Source organism: Salvelinus sp. IW2-2015, linkage group LG25, assembly GCF_002910315.2.
Source record: "Salvelinus sp. IW2-2015 linkage group LG25, ASM291031v2, whole genome shotgun sequence".
NCBI classification, from domain to species: Eukaryota; Metazoa; Chordata; class Actinopteri; order Salmoniformes; family Salmonidae; genus Salvelinus; species Salvelinus sp. IW2-2015.
Window position 1 is genome coordinate 15,974,572 of NC_036865.1, and position 20,699 is coordinate 15,995,270.

At 41.1% G+C, this 20,699-nt stretch overlaps 1 protein-coding gene across 3 annotated transcripts in view; it reads left to right on the plus strand.

Annotated features, from left to right (window-relative positions):
• The window catches only part of LOC111951774 (SH3 and PX domain-containing protein 2A), a 119,508-nt gene that overhangs the window by 6,457 nt on the left and 92,352 nt on the right, over positions 1-20,699 (plus strand). For all 3 annotated transcript variants that reach the window (XM_023969977.2, XM_023969978.2, XM_023969979.2), the window contains exons 3-5: positions 8,386-8,461; positions 9,157-9,233; positions 10,567-10,658. In XM_023969977.2, coding sequence (XP_023825745.1) covers positions 8,386-8,461; positions 9,157-9,233; positions 10,567-10,658 — 245 coding nt within the window. The remainder of the gene's footprint in view (positions 1-8,385; positions 8,462-9,156; positions 9,234-10,566; positions 10,659-20,699) is intronic.

The window sequence follows — 20,699 nt, forward strand, 5'->3', positions numbered from 1 at the left end:
AGGGTGATGGTTTAAGTACACTTACTCCTTGCTTTGCCAGCCTCTCTAGCACACTCATCAGCGCTCTAGTGATTGCTCCTCAGGGATGCAATCACTAGAAACTATTATTTTCCATCCAGTTCACTCTTTCATATTGAACTGATTTCACTGTATGTAATTTGTGGAGTGTTAAAACACATGAGTAATCTACACATTTCTCACCAGTTCCTGAGATTTAGCTCAATAATGGCTTTAATTTTGTTGGGTGTAAAATGTTGCAGAGCTTGTGTTCCTACAACATCATCTCTGGTGTGTATGTCTGAGAGAAATGTTTTCACCCACACATTTTATTTTGAACTAAGCAGAAATTATCCCAAACAGAGTTTCTACCCTCAAAGAGAAATTAACTTCCCCGCTCCACACCCTTGGACCACAGAGGACATAACACAGAGGTCATGACATTATACTAGTGGCGTGTGCAAGTTGGCCCGTTTCCCTTCACTCTCCACTGGATGGAAAATCCTCTAAAGGTCCCTTAGTCGCTTTATTTTTGGGTTCAGGAGTTGGACCAGAATCAGAACAACATCTCTGTCTGCACTGTAATTTGTCTGCTGCCCTGGTTTCCTCCTGACATAAGCAGGCTCCGTAACAAGTTTGTTCACTTTTAAAACTACTATCCAAAATCCTAAGAGCTTTGATGTCATTTTTAGTGTGAAMGTATTAATCATGAAACCCTGAGTGAAGCAATGCAAGGCAGCATTAATAAACTGTTGAGTTATTGATCAGCCCTTAGTGTGCTAGCCATCATCTGTAATTGGTCAAGGATGCAGTGGCATGTTCAGGACATTTTGAATGAGGTGGCCAATGTGGGGCACAGACCCAGTTTAGGGGGGGCCATAACATTTTGATCCTTAATCTATTTTTTTTTTAAATTTAATTATAGTGGTTCAACGCATTAAATGCTTCAACTTACAGTATGTTTGGTACATTTTCCTSTTCCCCCCAAAAATATGTATTCAAAAAGTGTTTGCATTCAAGGTCAGGATTTTATATGGGTATTAGCATACAGCAGTAAATTCACTTGAAAGTGCCATCCGGAGTGCGAATTATACTGTGACTTTTGGGGGGACCTCCTATGTGGATACATTCCTTTTATGGTTTTTATAGTAAAAACATGTCATTTAACTGTAAAAATGTATTACCTTTTAATGTGACATGAACACAAGCAGTCATGAGGTTTTCATCTGATTGTCAAACAAATCAAAAAGTAGGTTAAGGAGGTTACCTGCGCACGTTCATCAACTCCAAAATAAGTCCAGCATCCGAACAGTGCACTGTGCACCCGCCATTTTGAATGGAAAAGGACATATATTACACAGCCAGGTCACCCGTGATACAAGTTAGTGTTCAACGTTCATCCATGTCTGAAGAAGTCGGGAGATGACGTGGAAACCGTCCATAGGGGGCAACAGTGAGCACTTTTACCTTCAAGTAGGTTTAGATTTTGCTAGGGCATTGTGGGTGGGGAAGGCAGATGGGCATAAGCATCTGCCTCTGATTCCAAAGGTTGTAYGTTCAAATCCAGCGATTAGAAAGTAGTCTTTTATATTTAGCCTAACCTTAAGATTTCTTAATTAATGCCTAAACTTAACCCTTACCTTAAAAGTTATGAGTTAATACCTAAACTTCACCTTAAACACTTTGAAATGTGATGTTTGGAACTTTGGCATTTGACATTTGAGAAACGTGAATGAACATCTAATTCTGACGTGAGACGGTGAAAGCTAGTTCATGGATGCCAAGGGAAGCCAGGCTGCCCCAAAAATGTTAGCAATAAAAAATAAACTTTTATAAAATTATTTTCTCATTCGTGTCTATCCATGTTTCCAAATGTTGCTTTATTTCACAAGAGGCTTAAAACCTTTTCTCAATAGGGGGGCGCTGTTTTCACTTTGTAAAAAAATCGTGCCCAAATGAAACTGCCTCGTACTCTATTCTAGCTCGTACAATATGCATATTATTATTACTATTGGATAGAAAACACTCTCAAGTTTCTAAAACCGTTTGAATTATATCTGTGAGTAAAACAGAACTCATTTTGCAGCAAACTTCCTGACAGGAAGTGAAAAATCTGAAATCGAGGCTCTGTTCCAGGGCCTTCCTATTAATTTGATTGAAATCTATGGATATACATGCACTTCATACGCCTTCCACTAGATGTCAACAGGCAGTGGGAGGTGGAATGGGGTGTCTAGCTTGATCTGAGGCCGAACAAGAGCTTTTGGAATGACGTGACTGGAAATTTCATTGTCTTCGAAGGCGCGAGAAGGAACCCCAGATTGCCTTCTGAAAAGCTTTCGGTATACACGGTAGATATCTCCGGCTCTGATTTTATTTGATAGATGTGATAAAAACATCATAAAGTAGTTTTTTTCAACCGAGTTTATTGAACGTTAATTGCGAGTTTTGGAATTTTATTTTCTTYGCGTGAGGTGAAGTTGGGCACGTTTGCGCCACATGGCTAGCTATGGTTGCTAATTCAACAGGCGAAGAGGACATTCTAAAACCAAACAATGATTTATTCTGGACAAAGGACTCCTTGTACAAGATTCTGATGGAAGCTCAGCAAAAGTAGGAACCATTTATGATGTTATTTCGTATTTCTGTGGAAAATGCTTAGGTCTATTTTCCGCCCTCATTGCAGGCGCTGTCTCGCTATAACGTAAGCTGTATGTCGTACTAAAGTTATTTTAAAAAATCTAACACGGCGATTGCATTAAGAACTAGTGTATCTTTCATTTGCTGTACAACATGTATTTTTTTGTAAAGTTTATGATGAGTTCTTTGATTAGATTAGGTGACTGTCCAAAATATCTCTGGACAATTTTGTGCAGTTTGGCTACGTATTCACATTGTAAAACAAGGATTTGTAGCTCTAAATATGCACATTTTCAAACAAAACATATATGTATTGAGTAACATGATGTTATAGGACTGTCATCTGATGAAGTTTGTCAAGGTTAGTGAATAATTTAATATCTTTTGCTGGTTTTTGCAAACGCTACATTTTGCTGCTGATAAATGCGTTTGTGTGGTTGGCTATTGTGGTAAGCTAATATAATGCTATATTGTGTTTTCGCTGTAAAACACTTAAAAAATCTGAAATATTGTCTGGATTCACAAGATGTTTGTCTTTCATTTGCTGTACACCATGTATTTTTCATAAATGTTTTATGATGAGTATTTAGGTATTTCACGTTGCTCTCTGTAATTATTTCCGGCTGCTTTGGTGATATTTTTTATGGTAGCTGCAATGTAAAACTATGATTTATACCTCAAATATGCACATTTTCGAACAAAACATAGATTTATTGTATAACATGTTATAAGACTGTCATCTGATGAAGTTGTTTCTTGGGTAGTGACTAATTATATCTCTATTTGGTCGGTTTTGTGATAGCTACCTATGCGGTAAAAAAATGGTGAAAATATGYGGTTGAGTCTTTTGCTATTGTGGTTAGCTAATAGAAATACATATTGTGTTTTCGCTGTAAAACATTTTAAAAATYGGAAATGATGGCTGGATTCACAAGATGTGTATCTTTCATTTGGTGTCTTGGACTTGTGATTTCATGATATTTATATGCTAGTATTTACTTGTGGCGCTATGCTAGGCTATGCTAGTCAGCTTTTTTACTGATGAGGATGCTCCCGGATCCGGGATGGTGACCAAGTAGAAGTTAATCTATTTCACCAGAGAAAGTATCTGAGCAAGGCAAACAGCACACCTCTGTCTTAGTATCTGTAGCCCATCTATCTGATACTGTCTTGCCAAAAAGAGTATGACATGCCATGTTATGTTTGGGCAGACCGCATCAGATACATGGGCTACTCATACTAAGACAGTGGGACGCTGTTTCGCTTGCTCCGATGCTTTCTCCGGTGAAATTGAGTCTTGCTGTCGGTGCACGTCTTGGTAAAAACTATCAATATATTCAGAGAAAATCTCAGAATTTCTGCTGTGGCCACCCCCTGGATATGCCACTGCAAGGGTGACCATCGGAATCATTGTAGGACTGTGTGGAGGTCTTTTAATTTCTCTGTTGTGAACTACATGCAATAAATAAATGTACTGTTGATGCTAGAACACAACCACTACATGGAATTCAGTTGTCTTCCCACTCAAACATTCTTCCACCCTCTTTCTGTCTGAGAGCTGAACAATACTCACTGTCTCTTTTTGTCTCCCTCCTGTTCTGTTTATGTATGTCTGTGCTTCAGGAATAGTTTTTTTAGTATAGCAATCTGAAATATACTTGAGAAGCATAGTCACTGACTTTTTGGCAATAATTTCAGTTAGGGAGTAATGTAAAAGATAGCTGTTAGAATTATTATTTTTTTGTGTAATTTTTCCCCCTTCTCCCAATTTCTTGATTACGATSTTGTCTCATCGCTGCAACATCCCAACGGGAGAGGCGAAGGTCGAGTCATGCATCCTCCAAAACAGGCGCCCGGCCTGCCACAAGGAGTTGCTAGAGTGTGATGAGCCAAGTAAAGCCCCCCCGTCCAAACCCAGTTGACGCTGGGCCAATTGTGCGCCGCCCTATGGCACTCCCGGTTACGGCCGGTAATGACACAGCCTGGGATCGAACCCAAGGCAGTAGATCCTAGCACCTGCATTTTAATCCGCCCCTAGGGTAGACTTGGCTGACACAGCACTTTTAACATATTAAACTGAACTGTACTGGGCAACTGAACWGGGCAACTGACTAAAGCTGCCGTAACACAAATATAACAGGAGAAATGCCCGCACAGAGAGTTGTGATTCCAAGCTGTTACTTTGTTTCCATGGGAATGATGGGTCTCCCACCTGTCTCGGGAAGTTTGGAGCAGATCCAGTCGTGCCTTAGAGGGATCCCAGCATCACTTTGGGATTGGGAATGTTCTCTGTTTGCCAGGGATCTGTTAGAGGTGTGGAGAGAAATCTCCTAGCCTGCGGGGAGCAGGCTACTGCTATCATGTCCACCAGCGATACAGATAACATGGTACTATGAGTGTGTGGCACAATCTCAGATAAACAGTCAGATAACTAATAGGAGCTTATTGTTTATCTGACTGTGCCATACACTCAAAGTAACATGTTATCTGCATCTCTTTTGAGAAATGCAATTTTGAGAAAAGCCAAGCTTTAGTGAAGGTACAGTTGAGTACTCTGTAGACATCATAATGGCAGTGTGTGTAGAGTAATGACATGAAAACAGATTTGCCTCTCTGTAAGCTTATACCATATTTTGTTTCTTTGCATTGTTTTGTACGATACATTGAATCTGGTTTTAGTAGAGTTAAGTCTTTGCTTTTATGCCAGTAGCATTTTGCCATAGAAATGAAAGTTTCTTCCCATTTATATACTGTAGATAACTTGGTTAACCAATACAGCTCTTAATGTTTAGCTTTTCCCCTTTACCCTCAAAGGACAATATTGAGTGCTCTCCCCTTCAAAGGAAACCACTCCTCATTTACGGTCTCTGTTTGTGAGGGGGAAATACCAAGGTCAAAAATAGATGTAAAGTTTCATTAACGGCAGCAGAGAAGCAGAGAGAGAGAAAAACCACAAGAAAATAACTAAACCAACTTTAGCTGGAAAACCCTCTCAAACAACCATTCCGTCCCAGACAAGTTGGCCTGGGACTCTTTGTGCACCTGGTTCTTTTGCGCCCTCTTTGGCCCTGGCCCAGTCCCCTGGCCTAGATACATCTGTTCACAGCATCAGTCCCTCTCCAGAGCACATCTGGAACAAGGATGAGCAGGACCACATCTGGAGCTGAGCAGGCTTGTTACTGTAGGACTCTCCCACTGCATGTATTTACTACAGCACACTGCAATGATTTATTAGACCAGGAAACCCGAAGCTCAGTGAGTGTGATGATAACAGATATACACTTGACACTTAAAGGGCGCAAAATAACACACCTTTTCACACTCACAAATGCATGCACTCGTGTATTCATGCACATGACACGCTACATGAACACATGCGCTCATGAACACATGCAAGTACATATGTACACCCACACACACACACAACCACCCAAACACACATAGGCAAACTCGCAGGCATGCGTGCATTCACAGCAGAATGCATTTTTATGGGATCTCGTCATAAAAGACCACTTGATCCAGAATGACCTCTCCTTCATGCACATCTGTTGCCCTAACTCGATTTTATTATTGGGTTACTCCATTTTTAATGCACTCAGTAGAGCGACAATGATCATGGTTCGAGAACTGTCTCTGAAACTACAGTCGGAAGTTTACATACACTTTAGCCAAATACATTTAAACTCAGTTTTTCACAATTCCTGACATTTAATCCTAGTAACAATTCCCTGTTTTAGGTCAGTTAGGATCACCACTTTATTTTAAGAATGTGAAATGTCAGAATAGGTGGAGAGAGTGATTTATTTCAGCTTTTATTTTCTTTCATCACATACCCAGTCGGTCAGAAGTTTAGATGCTACCAAATACTAATTGAGTGTATTTGCTTTAAATTGTTTAACTTGGGTCAAACGTTTCGGGTAGCCTTCCACAAGCTTCCCACAGTACAGTTGGGTGAATTTTGGCCCATTCCTCCTGACAGAGCTGGTGTAACTGAGTCAGGTTTGTAGGCTCCTTTGCTCGCACATGCTTTTTCAGTTCTGCCCACAAATTTTCTTATAGGATTGAGGTCAGGGCTTTGTGATGACCACTCCAATTCTTGACTTTGTTGTCCTTAAGCCATTTTGCCACAACTTTTGGAAGTATGCTTGGTCATTGTCCATTTGGAAGACCCATTTGCGACCAAGCTTTAACTTCCTGACTGATGTCTTGAGATGTTGCTTCAATATATCCATATAATTGTCCCTCCTCATGATGCCATCTATTTTGTGAAGTGCACCAGTCCTCCTGCAGCAAAGCACCCCCACAACATGATGCTGCCACCCCGTGCTCACGGTTGAGATGGTGTTCTTCGGCTTGCAAGCCTCCCCCTTTCCCTCCAAATATAACAATGGTCATTATGCTAAACATTTATATTTTTTGTTTCATCAGACCCAGAGGACATTTCTCCAAAAAGTACGATCTTTGTCCCCATGTGCAGTTGCAAACCGTAGTCTGGCTTTTTTATGGCGGTTTTGGAGCAGTGGCTTCTTCCTTGCTGAGCGTCGATATTAGGACTCGTTTTTACTGTGGGATATAGATACTTTTTTTTTTTACTTCACAAGGTCCTTTGCTGTTGTTCTGGGATTGATTTGCACTTTTCGCACCAAAGTACATTCATCTCTAGGAGATAGAACGCGTCTCCTTCCTGAGCGGTATGACGGCTGCGTGGCCCCATGGTGTTTATACTTGCGTACTATTGTTTGTACAGATGAACGTGGTACCTTCAGCCGTTTGGAAATTGCCTCCCAAGGATGAAGCAGACTTGTGGAGGTCTACAATTTTTTTTCTGAGGTCTTGGCTGATTTCTTTTGATTTTCCCATGATGTCAACCAAAGAGGCACTGAGTTTGAAGGTAGGCCTTGAAATACATCAACAGGTACACCTCCAATTGACTCAAATTATGTCCGTTAGCCTATCAGAAGCTTCTAAAGCCATGACATAATTTTCTKKAATTTTCCAAGCTGTTTAAAGTCACAGTCAACTTAGTGTATGTAAACTTCTGACACACTGGAATTGTGATACAGTGAATTATAAGTGAAATATTCTGTCTGTAAACAATTATTGGAAAAATTCCTTGTGTTATGCACGAAGTAGATGTCCTAACCGACTTGCCAAAACTATAGTTTGTTAACAAGAAATTTGTGGAGTGGTTGAAAAACGAGTTTTAATGACTCCAACCTAAGTGTATGTAAACGTCCKACTTCAACTGTAGGTTTAACATGTCTAGAACACTTCATGTGGTTAGACTACCTACACTAATGCACACAGCACTGTGAGTTCTGGGGGTTGTTGTTGTGAGTGTGTTTTCAGATGACTGTGTTGAGTGATGTAAGGCTGTCTGCAGATGAAAGTGGGCCTGTGTCTGGTACATAGTAGCTCTTCAGAGACTATGTAATTACACCCCACATTGTAGTCATTTAATTGGGAGGTCGACTGACGCTAAGAGGCCATGACCCAGTGGTTCTCCTCCTGATCTCATCTAGATTCCTCCATTTTGAGCTTCCTCTCATTTATTGCTGGTAGCTAAATGGCTTTGTTTGTCACATAGCTATCAAATATACTTTATTGCCACGAGTAATTGATTTAMGTTTGAAATAATATTGACCATAAAAAACTACATAGCACTTAGGACTGGATTAATTGAAAACTGTTATCCATTTGTTTAATATGACAAAAGTTAAGATGTCCTTTATTTCGCTTTAATTCCAGATGCAGATCCTGGACAAGTTCCCAGTGGAGGGAGGGCAGAATGACCCCAAAAAGAGAATAATTCCCTTCTTACCAGGTGAGCATGCCGACATGTACAGAGAACATACTGCACTCATCAACCAGTATAGCAGCATTTTAGAGGTGGGGGTTTGACAACACAATGAAACAAAATGCAATGAATCCCAAGAACACACAGAAAGGACATGCTTCTCTATCCTTTTGAATAGAAATGGGTCTATTGTAACACACCACATTTCTATTCTTTACACTGTTCCAGCTGGGTGAATAAGGCTGTGTTGTGGTTGTGGTATGGCAGTGGGAGGCTGGTAGAGAGAATCTCTCTAATCTGATAACCTCAGCATGCCCCAAAGGAGTGAAGAGTGCCATTGTCAGAGAGCTGCACCGCTCCCAAACGTCTGGATAGTGTTGTTTACACTGCCTTGTAAAACCTAGCCAGGGAGTTGGCTCTGTGCACTTAGTCACTCGAAAAGAAACAGTCCTCTTACTGTTATCACAGACAGACAGGGTAACAGAAAGACAGATACACACTCACACATTTCACACACATATTTGACATTGGTCTTTTTCATGAAATATTGTCTTGAGTACTACATACTATTTAGAATAGGCCTACTACATAATAGGCCAGACCTTTTTTCTTAAGGGTCCACTGCTGAACGCTTGGATCTGTGCTAATGTCAAGCCACCTGGTGGTAGCKTTTAGAAACAGCACATTCAATGACAACTCAAAGTGCTATGTCTCTTTTACAGGTAAAGTTTTATTTCGGCGAAGTCAAGTCAGAGACGTGGCTGTGAAAAGGTTGAAGCACCTTGATGACTACTGCAGAGTAAGAACAAATTATCACGTTTTTTTCTTCGCAGTAAATGATGATGCACTGTTTGCTGCTTTAAAGGGATGCTTCGGGATTTTGGCAATGACGCCCTTWATATACTTCCCCAGAGTCAGCTGTAGTCATGGATACCAGTTTTATAACTCTGTCCAGTATAAAGGAAGTTAGAGGTAGTTTCTCGAGCCAATGCTAACTAGCATTAGGGTACCCATAGACTTCCAGTCATTGCGCTAACGGCAGTTAGCGTTGGCTCGGGAAACTATCTCTAACTTCATCCATACTGGACAGTGACATAAAAATGGTATCCACGGAAKTAGATAAAGGGTCTCATTCCCAAGTATCCCGTTAATGTATGGCAAGAGGTCTATCTGTTACTCATAACCTCCTAAGGAGCCACGTCTCACACAGTCCAGTCATTTCAAGAAATGGTTTAGTTTGAATGTCTTTGTAGCATTGTTTGCTGTGGTAGAGACAGGCCTCAGAAGCTATCTCCTCCASCAGCATCCACAGGAAAGTGCTGCTCTATCTTCTCTTATGTCATTTCCTTCCAAGTAGTGGGTTTATATAGGAAAGGAGGGAAATAGGGGCACACGGGTCAAACACAGCATCTGTAGAACAGAATGATTCAGCATTTGAGAAGGAGAAATGAACACAGCTAGCCACCTAACCTCATTTGTTTCAGGCTTTCTGGGATCTGGGACACTTGGTGGCTTGCCAAGTGGGGCTGTAATCACACCTATTTATTGTGGAAAAAAACTGAAACTTGTCTTGTGAGCTGAATGCAGATTCTTGTGACCCAAAGTGCGGAGTCAAAAAAAATGTAATGTTCTAAAATGATCTGTTTTACAGTATAATATAAATACTGTATGTCCCTATGTCTATCATATACATCTGTTAATTGTGTATACAAACAGTAKAAGTAGTTTTCAAAGCGGACAAAGATGTAGTCCTGTCAGAGAGGATTGTGGTAGTTATCGTCCTCCATCTGTTTTCCTCTGTGTTATCCCTGCCCCGGGTTCTGATCCCTCTTCCTTCCCCTTTATACTCTCCACCGCTGAGTAACAGGGCCTTACTGAAGTGTAAACTGTGCCGTCCGTATCCGTACTATACAGGAACACACACACAGTCCTTTTGTGATGTAATGGCAGGCTTCCACATATGGAGTCAGTCAGTCGATGAAATCCAGGGTACATGTGACCACATTAGCTGATAACGTTGTCTTGATGATGTTTCATGAAGTATTGTCATTGTGAATGAGCATTATACTATTTCACAATTATAATCTTTTCCATCTCTCTCCCTCTCGCCCTCCTTCCCTCTCTCCCTACAGGCCCTGATGAGGCTCCCTAACCAGATCTCCCAGAGTGAGGAGGTGCTGAGGTTCTTTGAAACCAAGGCTGAGGACCTTAACCCTCCTAAAGAGTGAGTTTAATTTATAATAATAATACATGGCTATCCCACATATTGTAATGTTTTATAGTGTGGCTATTTATMAATTTCTGTCTTTACTGTTTGGGGCTAATTACCGGTTCTTCATGTTGTACCTTTCAGTTGTACTGTAATGTATCAAACACTGCCCCCAAGTGGACTTGTTACAGCAGTACAACAACAAGCATGTTTCATTTAGGTTACTATGTACTAGTAGTTCATTTGCATGAGTATGATTATACCAAGCATATGTGTAATGTGTTTGTGTGTGTCCGTGTGCTAGCAGCTGGTGCAGACGTCTCTCACCCACGCTGACATGTTTTGATCTCCAAGTGACCTCATGTCACATGGATGACGGATGGTCAGCACGGCACTGGTGTTTTATTAATGATGATACATGGGAGGTGACACCTGATCCTAGCGCAGTGCTTTTTGTTCAATGGTATTATGAGAGGGAGGTTAAGTTCAGGTCTCAGGTCAGACAAGGCATTACTAGAATTCATTTATCATCCTTAGGGCTGTGACGGTCATGGAATTTTGGATGACGGTTATTGGCTAGCCAAATGACCACAGTCACCATAATAACCGGTTGAATAGGATTTTTTTTTATTGGTTATTAATTCATTAATTTCTCCTCTCCTCTGCTAGTTGCTGCATGTGCTGCCATAGAAATAGAATGACTAGAACGGAGGTCCCCATTTCAAGTCAACGAAGGAATAATGGGTGGACTGGTGGCCATTGTGAGTGTACCCTTAGGTGCAAAGCAGGAGATAAAAGAAAGAAGTAAAAGCAGGAAGTGTACCCATCAATATTTGCTGTGATTTGTTGATTCAACTCAACTGACATTACAAAAATATATTCCATGGCATGAGCCATGTCAGTTAACATAATTTGAATAAACATTCTACATTACAATGGAAACATTGCAAGTGTATCCATAAGTTTACCAGTCAAGTTGCCAGGGTTAGAGTTTCCAAGCCTGTTTTTATTAATTATATTTCTATGTGTGCTGCTGCTGCAGGGAGAGGGTCGTTGCTTAGGCAACCAAATACTTATTTGCTGCAACACCTTGCTTGTTTCAGCAATGATCAACAAAGTTTCATCACGTTGTTAGGAGTACGTTACCGTCACATCTTCAGTCAGCTGTTCGTTCCTTAAAAACGTTTATGACGTTAGTCATGGCGATCTTCATCCATAACCGTCGGTTACACGGTAATACGGTAATTGTGCCAGCCCTATTCATCCTCAGATCTATACCAGTAGGCTTAGGTACTTGGTGTCAAGTACTGCATTTAGTTTTTTTTCTTCTCACCACCTTGAGGTCATCTAGTTCATTTTAGTTCAGCTCATTTTCCTTTCTTGGAAAATATGCAGTAAAAGCTGACATTTAACTTTGCAGCAAATGCCAAAGATGTTGGCATTTGTTTAACTGTGATTTGCCTCAAATATGTTTAACAGCATTCAGGGGGTTGGCTGGATGTATCGTCGCTGCCTCAACAAATTATTCTCTTGCTATTCTTCGTGGTGGTCTCCACCCACGACAGCTACCCTCCACACACACACACACACACACACACGCACTCACACGATAATCCCACTTCAAAAAGTATAATCCTTCTTCAATCCCGCAGATAGCCCACCACAGCTTTCCCATAATCAGTTTGGAGTAAAGGCAGGATGGTTGTCAGCGGAGCCCCTCCATACCACCCAGCTCCCGGCCTGCTCCTGGGTTATAGTTCAGAGAGAGAGGTCTGCTCTACTGATCTATGGCTCCCTCATGGCCCCATGTTGTCTGTCACATTAAAGTCAATGTTAAAATCCCTCTATGACAACCAAAGGAAATTGTTCTTATTGTGTAGTTAGTAGAGAATGCACAGGCAATTGACAAAATAAAGGAAACACCAACATAAAGTGTCTTAATAGGACGTTGGGCACCACGAGCCAGAACAGCTTCAATGCACCTTGGCATAGATTCTACAAGTGTCTGGAACTCTATTGGGGGGATGCAACATCATTCTTCCATGAGAAATTCCATCATTTGGTGTTTTGTTGATGGTGGTGGAAAACGCTGTCTCAGGTGCCGCTCCAGAATCTCTCATCAGGGTTCAATTGGGTTGAGATCTGGTGACTGAGACGGCCATGGCATGTGGTTTACATCGTTTTCATGCTCATCAAACCATTCAGTGACAACTCATGCCCTGTGGAGGGGGGCATTGTCATCCTATGGGGGCATAGTCTTGCTAGCAAAAATAATGGCCTGCACAGCATTTTTATRCATGACCCTAACGGCCCTGCTACACTGCAGCCATCGGGCGTCCGGCATTGCAATCAGCCGTTGAGGGAATTCTTCCTTTGAAATCAATGAAAGCTGCTATACTGCTCACGTCGCGTCCAATGGCAGCGTCCATGCTCAAGAATTGCTGAGGTTCAGTTCTCGATGGCTCACACACGCGTTCATCTTTGTGAATGGAAATAATGAGAATCTATTTTAGATTTTGGTCGGTTTCTGTGTAGAAGGTAGAATGTCACGTGTACGGCAAAATGAAGACAACGTGTGTAGTTTACCAGAAGTGTTAGCGTTATGGGATGTTAATTGCTTAATTAACTCAGGAACCACAACTGTGTGGAAGCACCTGCTTTCAATATACTTTACTCAAGAAGTTCCATTATTTTGKCAGTTACCTGTATATTGGCTTCATGAGCGGACAATAAATAGATTCAGACTTAGTCCCGCTTCTTTTGGTCTGACCTGATAGTCCTTGGTTTGCTCTCTGTCAATAGTCAGACCATGGGACTCATTGTCAAATTGTGTATTGTATGTCATTGCCATTGAGTAAGTATGAAGGAAACAACCTGACGTGACTTGTTGCCTGACAAGTCATTTGTTTGTTGAAGTCATGTGTGCTCATTTCTCAGACAGAAAGCATCTGGACAGTTACAATTGCCTTCCCTCCACTGCCCTCTATTTTCTCAGGAACCTCATTGCACCACTCAAGCAGTATACAGAAACCAGAAATACAATACCTTTACTATCACAAGAGGGAGCCACTGATATGTTCCTGTACAAGGGTTTTACGGTAACAAAATAGATTGAATGACGCACAGAGTTTTCATCTCAAAAGATAAGATGATAGATATTGTACTGAAACAAACTATTTTGGACAATTGTAGGCCAAAAAGCAAATATGCTGGCTTCTGACATGAGCTAACAAACTAATCTAACCATCATGCTATTTACCTTCACTGACATGGATCCAGCAGCTCCATTGTCTAGGGGCTTTTACTAAATTGGAAACAAGGTTGTCATTGACTCTGTACCTCAGGGGACAGGATGGAGTACGGAGTAAAGCGTGTGTGTGTGTGTGTGTGTGTGTGTGTGTGTGTGTGTGTGTGTGTGTGTGTGTGTGTGTGTGTGTGTGTGTGTGTGTGTGTGTGTGTGTGCGTGAGAGAGCAGATAAGGTTCAGTAGATTTAATCAGAAAAAGTGCCTTTTGCATGTCAGTTGCATGCATATCCCGCACAAGCACACACACACACACACACACACACACACGAACCAGAAACACAACCTACCCCTTGGATATGCTGTATAAACAACAACAACATAAAAACAGTGTCATGTTATTAAATCACCACAAGAGATATCATTAGTAGTTGACATAGGGTCAAAACAGCATTCTCTATCTCAGACATGATTGGGTAATCATGACCGATCATCCTTGGATAGCACTGGCAATGGATGTGTCCATGTGCTTATCATCCCCCACCTCTCTCAAGTGCACACACTGCATGATTCTGTGGGCAGGTCAACTTTTGATTAGGCCTGTAATGACTTCCTGTTCAATGTCTTTTGACCACGGACCAGGGGTAACGCACACAGGGKGCAGACTAAGGTTACGGACAGCAGTATTTGTTTAGTGTATACCTCGAGCAGACTCCGTCTCTTGGATGAAAGCCAACTGGTTAAAAACTGTGTGCAAAAGCCTAATATCTCACATTCCATGTCTAATAGGCCCACCTACAAAGACTGAGCTGCAGTTGCACACAAACAGCTGGTTATTCTCAACTCTGGCTCAGGATGGGCCCTCGCGGATTCAGATGCAATGATATATTCAAAACTCCCCCACCCATGCAGTGAATGTTTCTGTGTGTGAGGGTGTGTATTAGGGAGAGAGTGGGTGTGAGAGTGATTGTTTTGTTCTTGTATATGTATGTACTGTACAGTGTTTCCGGAAAGTATTCAGACCCCTTGACTTTTTCCACATTTTGTTACTCTACAGCCTTATTCTAAAATGGATTTTAAAAATATATAAAGATCCTCAGCAATCGGCACACACTACCCCAAACTGTTAAAGCAAAAGCAGGTTTTTAGACATTTTTGCAAATGTATTAAATATTTAAAAAAATATACCTTATTTAGGTATTCAGACCATTTGCTATGAGACTTGAAATTGAGCTCAGGTGCATCCTGCTTCCATTGATCATCCTTGAGATGTTTCTACAACTTGATTGGAGTCCATCAGTGGTAAATTCATTTGATTTGACATGATTTGGAAAGGCACACACCTGTCTATATAAGGTCCCACAGTTGACAGTGCATGTCAGAGCAAAAACCAARCCATGAGATCGAAGAAATTTTCCGTGGAGCTCAGAGAGGAYTGTGTCGAGGCACAGATCTGGGGAAGATTACCAAAAAATKTCTGCAGCATTGAACGTCCCCAATAACACAGTGGCTCCATAATTCTTAAATGGAAGAAGTTTGGAACCACCAAGACTCTCCCTAGAGCTGGCCGCCCGGCCAAACTGAGCAATCGGGGGAGAAGGGCCTTGGTCAGGGAGGTGACCAAGAACCCGATGGTCACTCTGACAGAGCTACAGASYTCCTCTGTGGCGACTGGAAAACCTTCCAGAAGGACAACCATCTCTGCAACACTCCACCAATCAGGCCTTTATAGTAGAGTGGCCAGACGGAAGCCACTCCTCAGTAAAAGACACATGACCGCGCRCTTGGAGTTTGCCAAAGGGCACCTAAAGACTCTCAGAACATGAGAAACAAGATTATCCTGTCTGATGAAACCAATGAACTCTTTGGCCTGAATGCCAAGTGTCACATCTGGAAGAAACCTGGCACCATCCCTATGTTGAAGCATTGTGGCGGCAGCATCATGCTGTGGGGATGTTTTTTAGCTGCAGGGACTGGGAGACTAGTCAGGATCGAGGCAAAGATGAACTGAGTAAAGTACACGGAGAGATGCTTGATGAAAACCTGCTCCAGAGCAGGTTTCACCTTCCAACAGGACAACGACTCTAAGCACACTGCCAAGACAACGCAAAAGTTGTTTCAGGACAAGTCTCTGAATGTCCTTGAGTGGCCCAGCCAGCCAGAGCCCGGACTTGAACCTGATCAAACATCTCTGGAGAGAACTGAAAATAGCTGTGCAGCAACGCTCCCCATCCAACCTGACAGAGCTTAAGAGGATCTGCAGTGAAGAATGGGAGAAACTACCCAAATACAGGTGTGCCAAGCTTGTAACATCATACCCAAGATGACTCAAAGCTGTAATCGTTGCCAAAGGTGCTTCAACAAAGTACTGAGTAAAGGGTCTGAATACTTATGTAAATATCATATTTCTGTTTTTTATTTGTAATAAATGAGCAAACATTTCTAAAAACCTGTTTTTGCTTTGTCATTATGGGGTATTTTATGTAGATTGATGAGGGGGAAAAAATGATTGAATACATTTTTAGAATAAGGCTGTAACGTAACAAAATGTGAAAAAAGTGAAGGGATCTGAATACTTTCCAAATGCACTGCGTGTGTGTGTGTGTGTGAAGACTGACACTTTCCAGTCAGCAAAAGGTTAACTTCAAAGCAGAAAGCAATAACACACCATCTTAAACATTATATTAGTGTTTGGACATATTTTCTCCCCTTCACCATCCCCACCTCTATTCGATTTTACTATTGGTAGCAGTGGGTTGAGCCAGAGTGCATATGCATTCTTCTCCTGGGAAGTGTATTATTCCATCTCTGAGGTACTAGTCACTTGCTAGCCTGGCTGATCCAGCCTCCCCCCCACACACTCAAGCCCTTAACGCTCCCCAGCCCCTCTACCCCACCCTCAGTCCTCCATGGTAATGCGTTTCATATGCCACTACGGCCCAGGACCATAAATAGCTAGATCCAGAGGCCAGAGGTCCAACCRTCCAATATAACAGCTCTATTCTCCTGACTGGCCCTCAGCAAAGAATTGGCTGAAGTGGTGTAATGATTATTGGTGTGTATGTTAAGGGAGAAGGGTTGTGTTTAAGGTAGGTGTAAAACTGGACCCGATGGTTGCTTACTATAACCTTAACTACATCAACTACCTCAACTTACAAATTATGAATAACCWATTTATGAGATACTTATAAGCACATTGCCTAGTTCCATATACAGTCAGTACATGTTTTCTTGTTCAGGTTGTCATGTTCACAAGTCAGGATAAACTTTAGTAAAGTGTTCCCAAAAACTTTGATACAGTTCAAGTCTTACTATGTTGGCTAGGAAWCAAAAGGAGCAGGATATAAGGTTATTTCTCAAACTAGTGTCTAGTTTGAGAAACCGACGCCTCAAGTCCTCAACTGGCTGCTTCATTATATAGTACCCGCAAACACCAGTCTCAACRTCAACAGCGAAGAGGCGACTCCGGGATGCTGGCCTTCTAGGCAGAGTTCCTTTGTCCAGTGTCTGTGTTCTTTTGCTCATCTTAATCTTTTTCCTTTTATTGGCCAGTCTGAGATATGGCTTTTTCTTTGCAACTCTGTCTAGAAGGCCAGCATCCTGTAGTCGCCACTTCACTGTTGACACTGAGGCTGATGTTTTGCGGGTAATATTTAATGAAGCTGCCAGTTAAGGACTTGTGAGGCGTCTTTCTCAAACTAGATACTCTAATGTACTTGTCCTCTTGCTCAGTTGTGCACCAGGGCCTCCCACTCCTCTTTCTATTCTGGTTAGAGACAGTTCTGTGAAGGGAGTAGTACACGGCGTTGTACGAGATCTTCCGTTTCTTGGCAATTTCTCGCATGGAATAGCCTTCATTTCTCTGAACAAGAATAGACTGACGAGTTTCAGAAGAAAGTTCTTTGTTTCTGGCCATTTTGAGTCTGTATTCGAACCCACAAATGCTGATACTCCAGTTTCTTGACTAGTCTAAAGAAGACCAGTTTTATTGCTTCTTTAATAAGTACAATAGTTTTCAGCTGTGCTAACATAATTGCAAAAGTGTTTTCTAATGATCAATTAGCCTTTTAAAATGATAAACATGTATTAGCTAACACATCGTGCCATTGGAACACAGGAGTGATGGTTGCTGATAATGGGCCTCTGTACGCCTATGTAGATATTCMATTAAAAAAATCWGACGTTTCCAGCTACAATAGTCATTTACAACATTAACAACATTAACAATGTCTACACTGTATTTCTGATCAATTTGATGTTATTTTAATGGACAACATTTTTTGCTTTTCTCTCATAAACTAGGACATTTCTCAGTGACCCCAAACATTTTAACGGTAGTGTACGTATGCTAGATCCATATAATAGTTAAATGGAAGTGTCTATTAATCTGATTACCTTGTTATTTCAAAATGAGGTAAGATTTAATGAGGCTGTTTTTTAAGAAGTGAAAAATTAACTATTTACATGTCTCTTGAGGCACCATGTATAATAGGACTCTGCCTATTTGAGTTTGTTTCAGAAAATTCTTCTGAAYATTAAGAGGTACTGTTCTTAAAATTTCCATTGGTTGAAGAAATAGGGACGTACTGTACACTGAGTATACAAAACATTAAGAACGTCTGCTCTTTCCATGACATAGACTAACCAGGTGAATCCAGGTGAAAGCTATGATCCCTGATTGATATCACTTGTTAAATCCACTTCAATCAGTGTAGATGAAGGGGAGGAGACAGGTTAAAGAAGGATTTTTTAAGCTTGAGATAATTGAGAACGGATTGTGTATGTGTGGCGGGGGGGGGGGGGGGGGGGGGGGGGGGGTTGTTGTGAATAGCACTATTAAATTGTTCCAGTTCAGTTTTATTTCTAGGTTTAATATATTAAGTACAGTTTAGGCAACAAGTAACAGTCGTAATACTGTATTTCATTAAGCAGGTTTGATGTCTCTTTACTGATCTTTTGTGGTATAGATCCATTTATCATTGTTAAAATGGCCACTACTATGACTTTAAGAATCAGCTGGGCACATCACACTACCCAAAGGCCTATAATGTCACAATGGCAACTATTGGCAGCCTATGACAGCTTMAGAAAGACCTCATTGAGTTCAAACATAGAGTAGGCTCTGTGTTCTGACAATGCTTGTYGAGTCAATGACTATTTTAACATTCATAGTGGATACCGTGGTACAGTATTTTACTTTAGGTAATAACATGTCAGGATTGGATACTTTTATAAAGGGTTATAATTTCTACATTCACCAAAACAGTTTATTAACTACAGCAGCTGATCATAGCCTACATTTTCTTGAAGTTGATAAACATAACTTATGGAATTGTTTGACCAAACTGTACATTGCTGCAGTCCTGCTGCTGGCCTCACTAAACAGCTGTCTGTGTTTGCATTCACATTGACCTTCAGTCTTTCAACACACACTGTTCAGTCTGAGGTTAACCTAATGAAAACCTGCAGACTGCCATTTCCAAACTGCAGTACGCATGCACACACATGCACAACATACACACACACATGCCCCACCAATAAACAGATGCAAATCAACAATCACTCACTCACTCTGTCACTCTCTCTCACTTTCACATACTGTACACACAGCAATCTCTCTCTCTCCCTCTCTCTCTCTCCCTCTCTCCCTCTCTCTTGTTCTCTCAATTTCAATTTAAGGACTTTATTGGCATGGGAAACACATGTTAACATTGCCAAAGCAAGTGAAGTAGATAATAAGCAAAAGTGAAATAAACAATAAAAATTAACATTAAACATTACACTCACAAAAGTTCCAAAATAATAAAGACATTTCAACTGTCATATTATGTGCAAATAGTTMAAATACAAAAGGGAAAATAAATAAGCATAGATATATATGGGTTGTATTTACAATGGTGTTTGTTCTTCACTGGTTGCCCTTTTCTTGTGGCAACAGGTCACAMATCTTGCTGCTGTGATAGCACACTGTGGTTTTTCACCCAGTAGATATGGGAGTTTAGCGAAATTTGATTTGTTTTCGAATTCTTTGTGGATCTGTGTAATCTGAGGGAAATATGTGTCTCTATGGTCATACATTCGTCAGGAGGTTAGGAAGTGCAGCTCAGTCTCCACCTCTTTTTGTGGGCAGTGTGCACATAGCCTGTCTTCTCTTGAGAGCCAGGTCTGCCTACGGCGGCCTTTCTCAAAAGCAAGGCTATGCTCACTGAGTCTGTACATAGTCAAAGCTTTCCTTAAGTTTGAGTCAGTCACAGTGGTCAGGTATTCTGCCACTGTGTACTCTCTGTTTATGTCCAAATAGCATTCTAGTTTGCTCAGTTTTTTGTTAATTCTTTCCAATGTGTCAAGTAATTATCTTTTTGTTTTCTCATTATTTGGTTGGGTCTTAATTTCTTTCTTTCTTAATTTGGATAATTAGTGGGTTCGGCATAATTCTGCTATGCATGCATTATTGGTGTTTTACGTTGTACCCTGAGGATATTTTAGCAGAATTCTACATGCAKAGTCTCAATTTGGTGTTTGTCCCATTTTGTGAATTCTTGGTTGGTGAGCGGACCCCAGACCTCACAACCATGAAGGGCAATGKGTTCTATAACTGATTCAAGTATTTTTTAGCCAGATCCTAATTGGTATGTCAAATTTTCTGTTCCTTTTGATGGCATAGAAGGTCCTTCTTGCCTTGTCTTTCAGCTCGTTCACAGTTTTGTGGAAGTTACCTATGGCRCTGATGTTTAGGCTGTTTTTTTTGTGTGCTCTAGGGCAACGGTGTCTAGATAGAATTTTTATTTATGGTCCTAGCAACTGGAACAMCAT